The sequence below is a fragment of the Dreissena polymorpha genome, chromosome 2, assembly GCF_020536995.1.
Source record: "Dreissena polymorpha isolate Duluth1 chromosome 2, UMN_Dpol_1.0, whole genome shotgun sequence".
In the NCBI taxonomy this organism is placed as follows: domain Eukaryota; kingdom Metazoa; phylum Mollusca; class Bivalvia; order Myida; family Dreissenidae; genus Dreissena; species Dreissena polymorpha.
In genome coordinates this window covers 136,284,884-136,300,161 of record NC_068356.1, presented here as the reverse complement: position 1 = coordinate 136,300,161, position 15,278 = coordinate 136,284,884, and the positions used below count along the sequence as shown (strand labels likewise).

Here is a 15,278-nt window from a genome sequence, read left to right as displayed (position 1 = left end):
CTGTGAAACCCTGTTCTGCTAAAAAATGAAATAAGATGTGCAGGCCTTCCCACAAGCCCGTGTCCACATGTGGTCTGCACTGTGCATAGCCTGTTATCAGCTTCTCCCTCACTAATTGCTGTATTTTCAAAGATAATCTAATGAGTGTACAACAAAACCCACAAATCTTGTCAATAAATCATAGTCAACGCTAGCTGCAGTACTATTTGATAGTAAATGTGCAGCTGCAGAGGCTATGCATTCAAGTTCATGTCTTAGATCATGCAAACATTGATATGTACAGGATTTCAGCAAACCGATAACCCTATTAAGTCTATTTCAAAAAGTTTCTTCACATCCAGGATCCATTCTGGAGCATTGATTTGTAGGGGATAGCTTCAATCTGAAACAATATTAAGGTAATTTTGAGGTAATATACATGTCTAGTATGTGTCATATTGATAACAATTGTTATAACAAAGCAACCACAGTTTAAAACTGCCTTGACAGCTCAGTGGCAGGGGTGGCGAAATCTCAAAAAACTATACTTGTCCACGGACAACCATTTAGGAAATTTAACTTGTCCGTTGCTGAACTACACTTGTCCGTTAATGTTTATATGAATTATAAGATTACATGATTAATGTAAAACAACATGGAATATACCAAAATGGGTATGATTTGTTAGTTTTGTTTATAGTTGTATTTCAATAGTACATTCAATATAGCAGTATATTATAAACAATATAAAGACTTTCTAAAACTTTTAATCTTGCAAAGCTAGTGTTATTAAAACATGTGTTGAACATAAGTACATCGTAATCTTAACAAATTAAACTAGTCCAATATGTCGACTTCATCAGACTGAGGCTCTGCGCCGCTACTGGTAGCAATTTGATTATCATCAACTGGTAACCATTGAAAATCTGTGAGCCAAGTTTCTTGAAAAGTTCTGGTGCGTTTACTTAGATCATATTTTTTATCATAATCTTTCTTAGTTTTTTTGGGAGGTGGACTGCTCAAAGCTTCGGGTTTCTGCTCCGTTGTTGAAGATTTAAAAAAACTAAATGTTCCATTTTTACCATTAAAGTCGTTTTAAATAACAAGGTAGACTGTGTTTTGATTATCTTACTTTGATACTTTTTATTTCCGTCGGATTGTAAAAATAAAGATACCAGTCTGTACACTCTCTAACAGTCAGGCCGAATGTTTAAAATGCGGCATGCTCTTGGTCTGTTATATAATAAGGGAGATCACTGCGCAGGAGAGTGCCCGTATTTTAGCTTGATTGCTCCGCAAATAGCACTGACAATGTAATCGTATGTCAACATACGGTTTTGTAAAACTTAATTACGGCTTTAATACAATGTATTTTTTTGTATTCCTGGACCCGACTTTTAAAAAACTTGTTGTCCACGGACAACTTAATTGAAAAAAATCAGTTGCCCAGACAAGCAAATGTACGACTCGGGCAACTCGGACATTTGATTTCGCCACCCCTGTAGAGTATCAAAATTGGCGACAGGTTTATTGTCTAATGTTGTGAAACGTTGGCCTTTGGTTGAAAAGTTTTACTGTACATCTTGTGTTTGAATTTATCCGTGTTTCAGTGTTAATTTTAACTTCTAAGGTTGATAAACTTTTGGAACTAGCTTTATTGTTTTCATATTTCACAAGAAATATACTTGGACGATACGAACAAAAAGGTTTTAACATTATAAACAGTAACAAAATGGCAACAGGTTCATTGTCTTCAGTTCCAAAACGTTTGCATATGGTTGAAGACTTTTCTTGCACATGTTGTTTAGAGCAGAATCTTACGGAATCTGCAGACATTTATTGTGAACAATGTTTAAGGTTTTATTGTAAAAAATGTGTTATCCTGTATAGTCAGTTGTTTACAAAACATATGTGGAAGGGAGGATATTAGGAAATGGCCAGTTTCTAAGGCCGTGGAAGATTTTCTCAGGAAGTGTGAGGTGCATGCGGATGAATCACTGACACAGTTTTGCCATGACCACGGTCAGCTGTGCTGCTCTGCATGTGTTGGAACAATTCACAGGTATCTCACACATTAATATTCCTTTAGTTATTAATAATTATGCCCCCCTTCGAAGAAGAGGGGGTATATTGCTTTGCTCATGTCGGTCGGTCGGTCTGTCCACCAGGTGGTTTCCGGATGATAACTCAAGAACGCATACGCCTAGGATCATGAAACTTGAAAGGTAGATTGATCATGACTCGCAGATGACCCCTATTGATTTTGAGGTCACTAGGTCAAAGGTCAAGGTCACAGTGACCCGAAATAGTAAATTGGTTTCCGGATGATAACTCAAGAACGCATACGCCTAGGATCATGAAACTTCATGGGTAGATTGATCATGACTTGCAGATGACCCCTATTGATTTTGAGGTCACTAGGTCAAAGGTCAAGGTCACGGTGACCCGAAATAGTAAAATGGTTTCCGGATGATAACTCAAGAATGCATATGCCTAGGATCATGAAACTTCATGGGTAGATTGATCATGACTTGCAGATGACCCCTATTGATTTTGAGGTCACTAGGTCAAAGGTCAAGGTCACGGTGACCCGAAATAGTAAAATGGTTTCCGGATGATAACTCAAGAATGCATATGCCTAGGATCATGAAACTTCATGGATAGATTGATCATGACTTGCAGATGACCCCTATTGATTTTGAGGTCACTAGGTCAAAGGTCAAGGTAACGGTGACCCGAAATAGTAAAATGGTTTCCGGATGATAACTCAAGAATGCATACGCCTAGGATCATGAAACTTCATGGGTAGATTGATCATGACTCGCAGATGACCCCAGATGACGCACTGTTTATTTGACGCTAGAGTTTGTTAATGTAGCATTAGCATTAAAATTCGGAAGTGTGTTGCGGATTACAAATTTAAGAAAGCTCATTTCAGAATCAAACGAAACATTAACATTGTGCGTAATTTATTCAACGATAATTTGTTTAAGCGCACTTAGTGCCATATCGCTTATTAAAACGTGAAAATAATAAATATGAAAATAGCATAAATCTATGTTTCTATGCTACACAAATGTACATGTAGGTGTATATCTTTTCACTCAATCTGCCGCGTATGTATGCGGCGGATTTACTCCGTGAAAGTAGGCGAGGTTAAAACAGACTGCGTCATTGCGCAGATCGATGCCAAGTGCCTCAGCAATACGCCCGTGAACACTCGACACGCCCGCCGCAAACTAAATTTTGGGCCGTGGCGTAGCCCGGATTATGTTTGTTCCGCGTTGGCTGTAATGTAGATCAAGCATCTAAAAAAAATGAAACCACTTCTGTCATATTAACATAGTATAATTTAAAAACTGTAAACTGTAAGCGGGTGCTCAACACTACGCTTCTACAGACAAATATTGTATGAAATAAATATTATTTATTACCAAAATAGTTTGTTTTATAGTTGGTCAATGTTAATTTGGAGTAGACAGATAATACTATACACAAATTGGTTTCATACATTAAAACAATTGTTTCACAAAGTACATAGCATAAAGGGATATGCTATATGGTTTTCAACACATGTCAATTGTTTAAGGATAACATTTTTTCGGGTCAGGACACCGTCAGGTAAAAAAAACCTTCAAAGTGCTAACTGCAAAAGTTGTATGGCCATAATTGGTACACTGCAACGCCGATATATCGCGGTTGTTGGGATCCAAAGATCGCGAGCGCGATATATCCGGCGCGCGATATAATTCGAGAAATGTCTAACTAAATTGTATTGCGGTTAATTTGTCAAATTTCCCCAATGTTTTCATTTTATATACGGCGATGCTACATATTTTTATAGTAATAATTGCAAACCAATTCTACAATAAACATTTTTCATAACTACATACGTATCTGTATTTATCATAAAATCCAAAATGTAAATTATTGTTTTCATTTTCTTGTACGATCGATCGCGAAACAGTTCAAAAAAAATTCTTGCCTTAAAAAAACGTCTAAAATATAATTGTGCATAGATTCGAATTTACCCTTATAAATAGTCCTAATGAAGGAACTGAAACAGCGTAACGGTAACGATACAGCGTGTTTGAATTATATTTTATTAAGAGGAAATGTCAATGTCACATAATTCGCGAGATACCGCGGTACTTTAGTTGAAATTTACAACGAAACTTTTTATGGAAATTAAATTATCTCAATGTTGTACCCGCTACGAAACTTTTATTTACAAATAAATACACCCACGCCAATTTTCGCGCGCTTTTTATTAGAACAAAGAAATTCATGACCAGTACCGAAATTAAACGATTTATATACCAGTAAACTGCCATAATTACCTTTGAAATGACACTTATTGGTTATTTGTTAAGTGTTAAAAACAACCCCAGCCGTGTGTACACAACACTGTCACTTATCGACTGTTTTTCACGCTTCACTGCGTGCCAAAGTAAGCCGTGACATATAGGGTGTTAATACTTGCAAGAACCGTTTTTTTTGCTCAAGTTAGCGAATTCTCAGATTAAAACATGACATTTAGTGATTATGCTTGTCGGATTTTTTGGGAGCCATAGCCAAAGCGCGATATATTGGACAGCGCGATATAACGGTCCGCGATATATCGGCGTTGCAGTGTATATAAGTTGCTATTGAAATTTTGCTGATGACAAGTGTTATTGAATATTATGTTTGAATGCTTTTACAAACATATTACACTACTGCGATTTTTGCCTAAATCACCGACACTTTGTGGTCATTATTTATTTTGGGTGAAAAATTATCGCGATCTCGCGCGTTTCATCACGCTAGGTCGAGCATGATCACAGTGTATGCTATAAATATCATCTCCGCGGTGATTCACCGCGATTCACCCCGTTCACGGTCAACGCAGTGAAGAACGATTTTCCTACGTTACATGTACATGTCTAATCTTCACAAAGATTATAGCAATATGGGATTATTAACATTGTTGGTAGATATAAGTGAGTAGCCTTTTTTAAATTTCAACATGTATTTCACACCCATGTCCCTTACAGGTTATTTTTTACTTTTTAAATGCTGCGTATAAAACAAAACAGTGTTCGCACCTAGCTAGCTGTATGATACCGCAACTGGAGGAGTGATAATTGCGTTATTGGTATGCAATTAACAGTTTGAAGCCATGGAGAACTCATAACTGATTGTAATGTCAGCGATTTTCCTTGTCCAATTGGGAAAAGTACCTGTACCGGTCCAATTGGGAAAAATTGAGTAGTGAAAACCTCAAAATTGGGAAAAATCGAGTCGTGAAATCCTTAAATTGGGAAAATCGCGTCGTGAAGATTGGGTCTTATTGAATATATCATAAAGTTCAAACTAAATTGAACATACCCATTAAAATAATCATTTGCAGGCATGCCTTAATGACCATTACTTAAAGTAATAAAGTTGATATAAATAACAAAATATTATATAGAAGACACAAAATCAATTACTAGTTGTTTTAATCTCTTATAAAGCAATGTCTCTCCCTTTCATTTTTTTGAAAATTTCAACAATCTTTGATGTTTGATCATCACTTAGTTGCTGGCATCCCTCTCTCCACAGCATCATTAGAGCTGTCAATGTGTCCTGTGATAGATGGTTCCGATTGGTCGTGCAATGATTGTTCATTAGACTGAACAACCTTTCCACAGAGGCAGTGCTGGAGGGCATTTCAAACTACGATAAGGTTTCAAACCGACGTCAAACAGTACGCTGGCTGCCTGACAAAAGAACCGCAAACAGTAACGACTCTATTGATTGAACGCGCTGAATAATAAAACCCGATATTAATCGAGCGCGTGGTTACACACAACTATACGATTTCCTTTGTTTGCTAGCCGAAAGTTGGGTTTTGTTACGAAACTTTTGATCGTTTTGAGAAAAAATTCGGACGCCGATTGGGATTTTTTCAGATGCCGATTGGGAATTTGGGAATTTTTGCTCGATTGGGAAAGTACCGTTTACAGGTACTTTATAAAGAAGGAGGAAATCGCTGAATGTAATCGTCGTATTTTCTCCGAGTCTCTCGATTCCCCGATACATACGTTTCAACTGTCTCAATCACATTTATGCAACTTCTTCCGTCTTTATCCATTGCTCGATAATCCCGCATATGCCCTATTTCCATTTTAAAAGCGCATTCTGGTTAATATTGATGATAAGAGTCCTAAAGAATGTCATACACGCTGTATTGTAACCGTTGCGCTGTTTCAGTTCCTTCATTATTGAAACAATTATTGTATTGTATACTGACTACACACTTAAGTGTCATGTTCATTTCATGATCTTCTTCAACGACCAATAAACAACTTAATTTATATTTAGATTAAATGCAACATGTACACATCATTTTCTGGGAATCAAGAAAGTGAGTTTATTTTGTGAAAATAAACCAATATCTGTTTATTGAATTTGTCAAACTTTTATATATATATATATATATATATATATATATATATATATATATATATATATATATATATATATATTAGCAATTCTAATGAAAATAAATATCGTTATTTTAAATGTTTTAAGCAATTTAAGTCTTTCTCTGAGAGCATATATGGGAATTTACTGTGTGAGCTACTTCAAAATGTTAACAGCTATACAATCATTGTTTTGACAGACAATGCGTGCTTATCTTAAGTTTGTTTCTGGTAATACACCGGATATTGGATGTTTGGGGCTTGATTGGATAATAAAACAAAGATGCAGTCGGCGGTTTTCAGTAGAACTTTTGTACAAACCAACCAGGGCTCAACATTAACCTAAAAACCAACTTGCCCTGCTGGGCAAGAACTTAAAAAATTACTTGCCCTGAACGTAAAGCCACTTGCCCAAACAGGAAATATCACATTAACTTTAAACCTCTAATAAAGATCAAAATGATACACCACAAAACCTTTTTTTATTTTTGAACATTTAACAAAATGATTAGAGCAATTAAAGTGTAATTTAAGTCTAAATTAAATGCTCTTTGTTCTTTTTTGCACTTGCCCAGGCGGACAACTAGATTATAAAATAACTTGCCCGGACCCAACTTTTACTTGCCAGGGGCAATAGGACAACCATTAATGTAGCAACCCCAGCTAATCTCCGATAATCCCACATTTTATCTGGAAAACTGTGAAAAGTCTACACCGCCTGTGGCATTTTGGGGATTAAAATTACATTTGTAGATGAATATTTTTATAATTGGTCTCATTTTAAAGCTAATAAAATTCTCTACAAAATGCATGTTTTACTTTTGTATTTTACCCACTATAACCCAGTTTTATCTGTTAATAAACAATAAATATTATGGTTTTTCGCTGTTGCGCGTGATTATCAACTTTCATGCACTCGGCGCGTGGCACATGTACTCTTTGTTCCTATTCGCGGGTGACTTAAACTTTATGAATATTAATGAGATTGACGAATCCATTTAGAAAAGTTCAGGACCTCCATTCATGACTTTGATGCAAATTTTTAAGTTCATCCGAACCGAAGATATAGTCCCCTAAAGTGTCGCCGATTTTTTACAAAAAGTACTGATTTCCGAACTATGCATCATATATCATATTGTAGGGAATGTTCTGAAGTTTAATTTGATATAAAAATCTTTTGTCGGAAACAATAGGAACCCTCCCGTATTTTAAGCCGAACGTAGTAATTTATTCAAATTTACTCCGGTCACGCGGCGACCTCGCTTTTCACCTTTGACCGCCATTTTGATTAACTGATTACGCATCGTAAACACGTTTTTCTATCGACGATTTTGAGCATGTTACCGATAGAAAACATCTTCATGTGGTTCAACTTTATTCTAAATACAAAGGTGAGTTCTAGAAACCTTGATTTTGACTCGATTAATTATTTATTTCAGTGCAAATATGTAATTTCGATGTAAGGACGGGCACTTGCTCGTGCGATCGAATCGTAGGAAAACCAACCCCGTGTTACTGTTATGAAATGCCCTCAAAGGTGTTTTTATCCGTAAATTATATGTATGAAAATAAGTTTTCTTAAGTATCTAAACAATCGTTGACATGATTAAATCGATAAATTTGCCCCGACGTTGTAGAAATTGTCCAAATGTGCATATCCCCACTGGCCTGTGAGAATGTTTTTGCACTGTAAAAGTTGCATATTAACATGATTTATACATGTACTGATGATGTAGGCCTGACTTTTCTTTCCTTTTTTTCAGTAGATCTAGGAAGTCAATGGCAGACTACCCAGGACCATTCTGTCATGAAAATGGTAAAACAACCTCTCTTTAGAAGAAGGCAGAAACCTTGTAGCCTACAGGCAGAAGAATGGACTCATTCTTGAAATAAATACTTTTATAGAAAAAATGGGGAAATTTCAACTGTGTTGTTCAATTTACTGTGTCATCTTAACCCTTCATTCAAAGCATCAACAGAAAAATATGTCAAAACCAAAGTTTCAAGAACATGTGACCAGAAAAAAACTTGTCAATTTAAAGAAAAGTGCCCGGTGAAAAATTGTGAAAGACTTGATGAATCTAAATGCAGAATTTTAAATTGTAATGCATATGTTGCAATTGCATACCAGGATGCTTGGTATCCTGGTATGGATTTTGAAGTTAAAGATAAAGAAAACTTTGTGGTTAAATTCATGACTACCACCAGAAAACTTGGCCAGTACAAATGGCCTCTACGAGAAGACATTCAGACGGTTCAGAAACAATTCCTAATTTCTGCTGGATTTGTGCCCGACTGTTTGAATTTTGAATGGTTATGGAATGTGAAAGAGGCACCAACAAAAGACAACATATATAACATATATCAGAAATATTCATAGATTTATTTCAAGGATTAGAAAGTTATAGAATGTGTGCATGTCCCCGTCCCAAAACGATGAAAAGACATTCCGCCCCCCCCCCCCCCCCAACACCTGTGAAAATTTGATTAGAGAGTTAAGACTAAATTAGTTAAATTTGCTTTTAAAAACCGGTTTCCATTTTAAGTAATTCCAATATTGCTTTTGAGTGAATAAATGTGTTAATTGTAGATATTTTAGCCTGATGCCTTTCGAAAAAAAGATAATGTCTCTAATAAAATTATGTCTCTAATAAAATTATGTATATGCTTCCTAAATGTGTTGATCATTACCATGTGTGTATTAATAACTAAAAGGGTTTATAATACTTTAATGAACAGAGTATACATTGATCTACAAATGTTCCAAATTTCATGAAGATATCTCTAAAAATAAAAAAGTTATGGCAATTTTACTATGTAAAAATGTATGAACTTGAATTTCCGGTGCCGCGAATGTCGCGCTTCCTTGTTCACTTTATATAGGGAGAAAATTCAGAATTTGTGCGCATTTTAGCAATATTCAAATTCCCATAACTTTTTTATTTTTTAAGATATTTTAAAAAGAAAAACTGTTCTGAAAAGCTCTTAAAGAGCTCTTTTCAAATATGCAATTGCCTTTAAAAACAGATGTTGATGAAAAATTAGCTGGGGTTGCTACATTAATGTTGAGCCCTGCCAACTTAATCAACAGTGCACATGCTTATCTAACATTTAAGGATCATTCAACACGGGTCCAAGCAGCTTGCATGGACCATAATACACAGTCCTATGGTTACATTTAGTAGCACACGTGGTCAGAAACTAACAAGTTCGAGTAATAAAGCAAAGAGATTATGATCTGAAAAATTGCATGGGGTCCGAAATGAAACAGAATGCTACCAAATCAAACGATTCACCGCCTAATTTTAAGTGTAACAAACTATGTTTGAAACATTTAAAATAACGATAATTCCGAATGACCACAGCTTCCATTTTCAAAAGTATAGGCTGTTCAACATTGCTCGAGAAATTGTAAAGACAAACGATTAGTAATGTTCCATTAAATGAATTTTACACGCTTCTATTTTATTAAATAGATCTAGCAGCCCAATGGCGATTGGAGAAGCGTACATCACCTGAAGCAATGTGTAAATTTAAATTTAGATGCACATGTAAGTCATTTTCTGAAAATCAGGACGAAGTGAAAGTATTAATTTTTGCAAATAAACCAACATTTGATTTTATTCAAATGGTCAACATTATTTATATATATGTGTCGTCTGTGTATTTGAGCAATTCTCAAGCAAATAGATATCGTTTATTTCGACGTTTAAAGCGAGTCTCGTTTCCGATATTAAACTATAAAAATTTATGGTTACTGACCTACACAATCATTGACAGATGACATCCGATGGTAATTGTATGAAGTATGCAGAGAAGCTGACGAAATGTTAAAACAATCGCGTAGAAGTAAAAATATCAGGTTATTATCTGTACCTGTTTCTTTCGGAGTGAATACTTGTTGTGGCTGCGGAGAAACTTCGAGAACAAAAGAATCTGTAGCCGCGAACTTTGTTGGTTTTGCTTGAGCCGTACTGTACAATTGTTATTTCAACAAATAAAGATATTGTTTGTAAATCAGGATTCGACATTCAGCAAGTACGGTGTTTACTTACTTTCATATTGGAATACATTTTCGCGATCTAATGTGATCGTCAATAGTGATGACATTAGTTAATAAGTTGGAATTTAAATCTAGTTGTCACCGCGAATCAAGGCGATTTGCGGTGTTTTCGCAATGATTCTACAGCTGATCTTTATCGCCAGATGGTCGCAGTGAAATCACCGTGAATCAACCACAGAGTGGATTCACCGCAATTTGCGGCGAATCACTGCGATTTGCCATGTCGGCCCTAAAGCGGTGGTCGGTGATTTAGGCAAAAATCGCGGGGCGCGTAGTGTACGCTTATATCTTGCTTATTTTCTGAAAACTTTCAAAATATTCTTGTCCTTAACTCTAGGACATAGGGCTACCACATTTCGTATGTAGTGAGATACAGTAGTCCTCTACAAAGTTTGCTCAAATTATGCCCCTGGGGTTAAATTTGACCTAGCCCAGGGGGTCACAAAAGTGTACATTTGCTTAAATAGGGCCTATATTTAAGTATTTGCACACGCCAAGAATATTTTCAGCCTTTTTCAGCAGTAGAGCGATACAGGGCCATAATGGCCCTCTTGTACTTGTTTGTTAACTTGCAGAAAATGCACTTCTTGAAAAAAAAGAATGACTTTGCCTTTCTTTTTGGAAATTTTCAGACAGCAATTTGGAATTTCGTAGTTTTTCTTCAATTGGGAAAGTTTACCTTTTATAGGTACTTTATAAAGAAGAAGAAAAATCGCTGGGTTGCATTTGATAAGACGCTTATCACAGGCTAGAATGTTAATACTCAGACTATATTTAGAAATAGAGGACCAGTTTGTAAGAAGCAGGGTTATTTTGCGTTGCATCTGTTCTTTAGTCCGTTGGTCCGTAGACCAATTGTGTTCCACAGTATATCTAGGGAATGCTTTGACCTACAGCCTGGCTACATGTTTTATGTTTACATTGAGGAAAATTAAGAGGTCAATCCATTTTAAGGTCAATAGGTCAAAGGTCACAGAAGATTATAACATGAAATTATAAAGATTTAGTAGTCAGTTTTAGTTCCTGTTATACCCATAATAATATTATAAGCAGATTTTCAATGATGATAAAAGTTTTATTACAGTACTGCTATTATTAAATGCATTTAATCATTGAATTTTAACCCATTTAAGACAACTGCATTAATGTCAAAAAAATATGAAGAAACATATGGAGTTGCACGAGTTTACCTGACAATTAAAATGTCACGGTGACTCAACTTAGAAAAATGGTTTTCGGATGATAACTCAAGAATGCTTACGCCTAGGATCATGAAACTTCATAGGTACATTGATCATCACTGGCAGATGACCCCTATTGATTTTCAGGTAACTAGGTCAAAGGTCAAGGTCACAGTGACTCTAAACAGTAAAATTGTTTCCTGATGATAACTCAAGAATCATTAGGAACATTTTGAACAAACATATTGTTTGCACACGCTAACCTGACCATTCAAACATTTAACAATGGCGTCTTTACTTTTCCACAAATAGATCACATGACAACAACAAAAGCAAAAGAATCATAAGAGGTTAAATAACAACAACAAATATTGGGAGATAGTAGACCAGGTTGCATGTCATAAGTCGCTCATCACAGGCTAGACTGGACATACTGAGTTTGGGAATAGACATTAAATATACGTCATGCTAGTTTTTTTGTGGGATGGAAGAGCATTAATGATCTTTTCTTGCATGTGTTATTATGGATAGTGTGGTCAAGGTGTACAATGATACTAAAACTGAAAACAATATTAACTACTAGAAATGTATTCTTAGTACATGGATACATCTACAATCCAATTTGTCCCACAACTGCACAAATGTCTTTAAATTATGAACAAACATATGGAGTTGCACACGTTGACCTGACAATTACTATGTTACTGTAGAAGTATCCCTCTATTTTAGTAACGCTTCTCACAATTGAAAAAATATTATTGTTTGGTTAAAGGGATTGTCACATAACTCTTCTTATGTAAAATAAAAAATAAAAAAAAATATCAAGGTGCATAATTTCACATGGTGGGTAATGCTTTAAGATTAGTTCATCCCTCTATCAGCTGTACAGATATATCAAACTATGCATGTGGGTAAAATTACACAATGATAAATATTTATGTAAAGTGTTAGTCCTCTTGTAGCAAGCAATACTGATTATTTTACACTCTACACATATTTTAAAATGTCATTTATGTATAAATATGAGACATTACTACAATTATGATGAAAACAACAGAAACAACATATAGAGGTGTGCATTAGCTCACATGCCTGGTTACTGTACTTTAAAGTTGCAGGAATACATGTTGAGTTATATAAGCCAGAAAAGTCACGCAGATGGATGGAAAAGTGCAAATCTATATACCTCCATATTAACCCTTTGAATGCTGGGAAATTTGTCGTCTGCTAAAATGTCGTCTGCTGAATTTGTAAAATAAGCATTTTCTTCATTTTTTTCAAAGAATACTATCAGAATAGCAAACAGTTTGGATCCTGATGAGACGCCACGTTCTGTGGCGTCTCATCTGGATCCAAACTGTTTGCAAAGGCCTTTAAAATTCAGCTCCAGCGCTTTAAGGGTTAAGCCCAAGAAGCGTTAATTTATTGTCCATGTATGTTTTTATTTGACACTTTATACTTGTTTGAAGCATTACATAATATCACTTACTATTCCTTAGTATGTACATGTATTAATTGTTTATTTCAGCCAGTGCAGTAAAGTGACCCAGATTTCGGAGCTGACCAACTCGCAGCCCACAGGCCTAGAGGGGCTGTCAGTGGAGCTGGAAACTGTCCTGGGGGAAATTAAAACCCTGCAAATCAGTCAGAAGGCCAGCATTCAGTCATTGCAGAGAACATACAAGGAACATAGTGCAGTTATGATAGAGCAAATGCTTGGCAATTTAAATACTTATATAGATGAATGTGATAATAATTCTGTGGGTACATCAGGCGGAAATGAGCAATATTTAAAAGAAGAGATGTGTAGGAGTGTTCTCTCTATCGTGAATGAATTTGATAATATTACTACGAAGGAACTTAACGAGATGAAAGATGAAGTTATAAGTATTAAAGAGTCAGTTACAAGTTCTATTCATAAATGCACCACTCTTCACAATGACTTGTCACAATTCCATGAACTTGTTCAGAAAATTGGAGATAATAAGGAGCTCTGTCTTATAGCCAGCATAAAATGTAAGCATATAATACAGCAAGCATTGACTCTGCTAGGAAAGTCAGGCAAGGCGTTTAACGTCCAGCGGAAGTCTGTGCACAATGTGAGAATACCAAGTGATTCATATGAATGTAGTATCGCAGGCATATGTGTTCTGACTGATGGGCAGGTGCTGGTCGCAGACTCGAAGAATAAGAGGATCAAGCTGCTGAACCAGCAGTACCAGGTGGTGAATCACTGGGATGTGACTGCTGGGCCATGGGACATATGTTTGATCACATCCAGTGAGGTTGCAGTGGCTGTGAATGACCATGATAGCAAGATACATGAGGTCCAGTTTATCACTGTCAACCAGGGAAAGCTTGTTTCTGGCAGGAAGTTTCAGTTACAACATGAATGTACATGTATTACCCATCACCAAGGAGACCTTTTTGTCACCTCTGGTAAAGAATTGTACAAATACACGCTGAATGGCAAACAGCTCTGCAGACTCTACCAAGATAGATCAGCTGATAATGATTGGACAGGTAAGAATCATGGTGAATCCATCCTGATAACATGTGTATTATGTACAGGGATTTGTCTAGCCATTGTGGGAAAAGGAGTCTAGTCAAATTGTGTTATTTTAAATTCATACAATGACAAATTTGGGAATTTTTATTGACTAAATGAACCGAGTTGGGATTTATTTTTTTAATCAACAAATATTGACCCATTAGGCCTTTATCTTGTTATTTTGAAAAAAATAATATAAATTATAGTTACATACTTTGTGAGATGATAATAAAATAAAATTCAGATGTAATAGCAAAAAACCTGCTGATGTATTATAAAAAAATTGTTCTTTAATTCATATGTGCCCTTTGAATACTACAGTACATTGTAGCCAAAACAAGATTCAGAAATATTGATTTATAAACATGAGTAATGAAGTATTTTGACAGTAACTACATGACATGTCTATAAATAGAAACTGTGTTCCTGGGAGAGAGACACTTTCTGACCTGGTCTTAATTTTGTGGTTGTAAAATGATTGTACATGTACAATATGTTTACCTGTTGATAGAACTGTTCAATTGTTTCAGTATGTGTAATTGTTTCCATCTGTGTACTTGTTTTGCTTCAATTCATATCTTACTCAACAGTCGCATTTCAACATGTCAAACGTTAACTAAATAGCTCTGCTACTGAAGTTTATTGTCACGCTTAACTATTAAATTATTGAAATGTATGCATATATTTTAGATGTGTAAAGGCCTCTTTATAGCAACATATGCGTAATACAATATCACTGCAGTATGTTTAATAAGATTATTTAGCATTTACAGTAATTCAATATCTTGATGTTACTCTGTTTTGCAGTATACAAGTGTGCTGTGAGTCCCACAGGAGACAGGCTGTACATCACCAGCTGGGTCCAGGACAAGCTTCTCACCCTGGCCAGGGACGGAACACTCCTGGCTACATTCACAGACCTAGCATTACGTGAACCATCTGGTCTACATGTGACCCCTGCAGGCCAGGTGCTGGTCTGTGGATGCCTGTCCTTCACTGTACTACAGGTGGGCTGGGAGGGAGAGAGTAAGCTGGTTACGCTGGCTACTGAGGAG

The 15,278-nt window shown here is 35.8% G+C and overlaps 1 protein-coding gene across 1 annotated transcript; it reads left to right on the top strand.

The window, feature by feature from the left end:
* Positions 1–1,904: 1,904 nt before the first annotated feature.
* Positions 1,905–15,253, top strand: LOC127870105 (uncharacterized). Its single transcript, XM_052412763.1, has 3 exons — positions 1,905–2,041; positions 13,201–14,195; positions 15,231–15,253. Exons 2-3 carry the CDS (start codon positions 13,373–13,375, stop codon positions 15,251–15,253), a joined length of 846 nt encoding a protein of 281 aa, XP_052268723.1. The 5' UTR covers positions 1,905–2,041; positions 13,201–13,372.
* Positions 15,254–15,278: the final 25 nt, after the last annotated feature.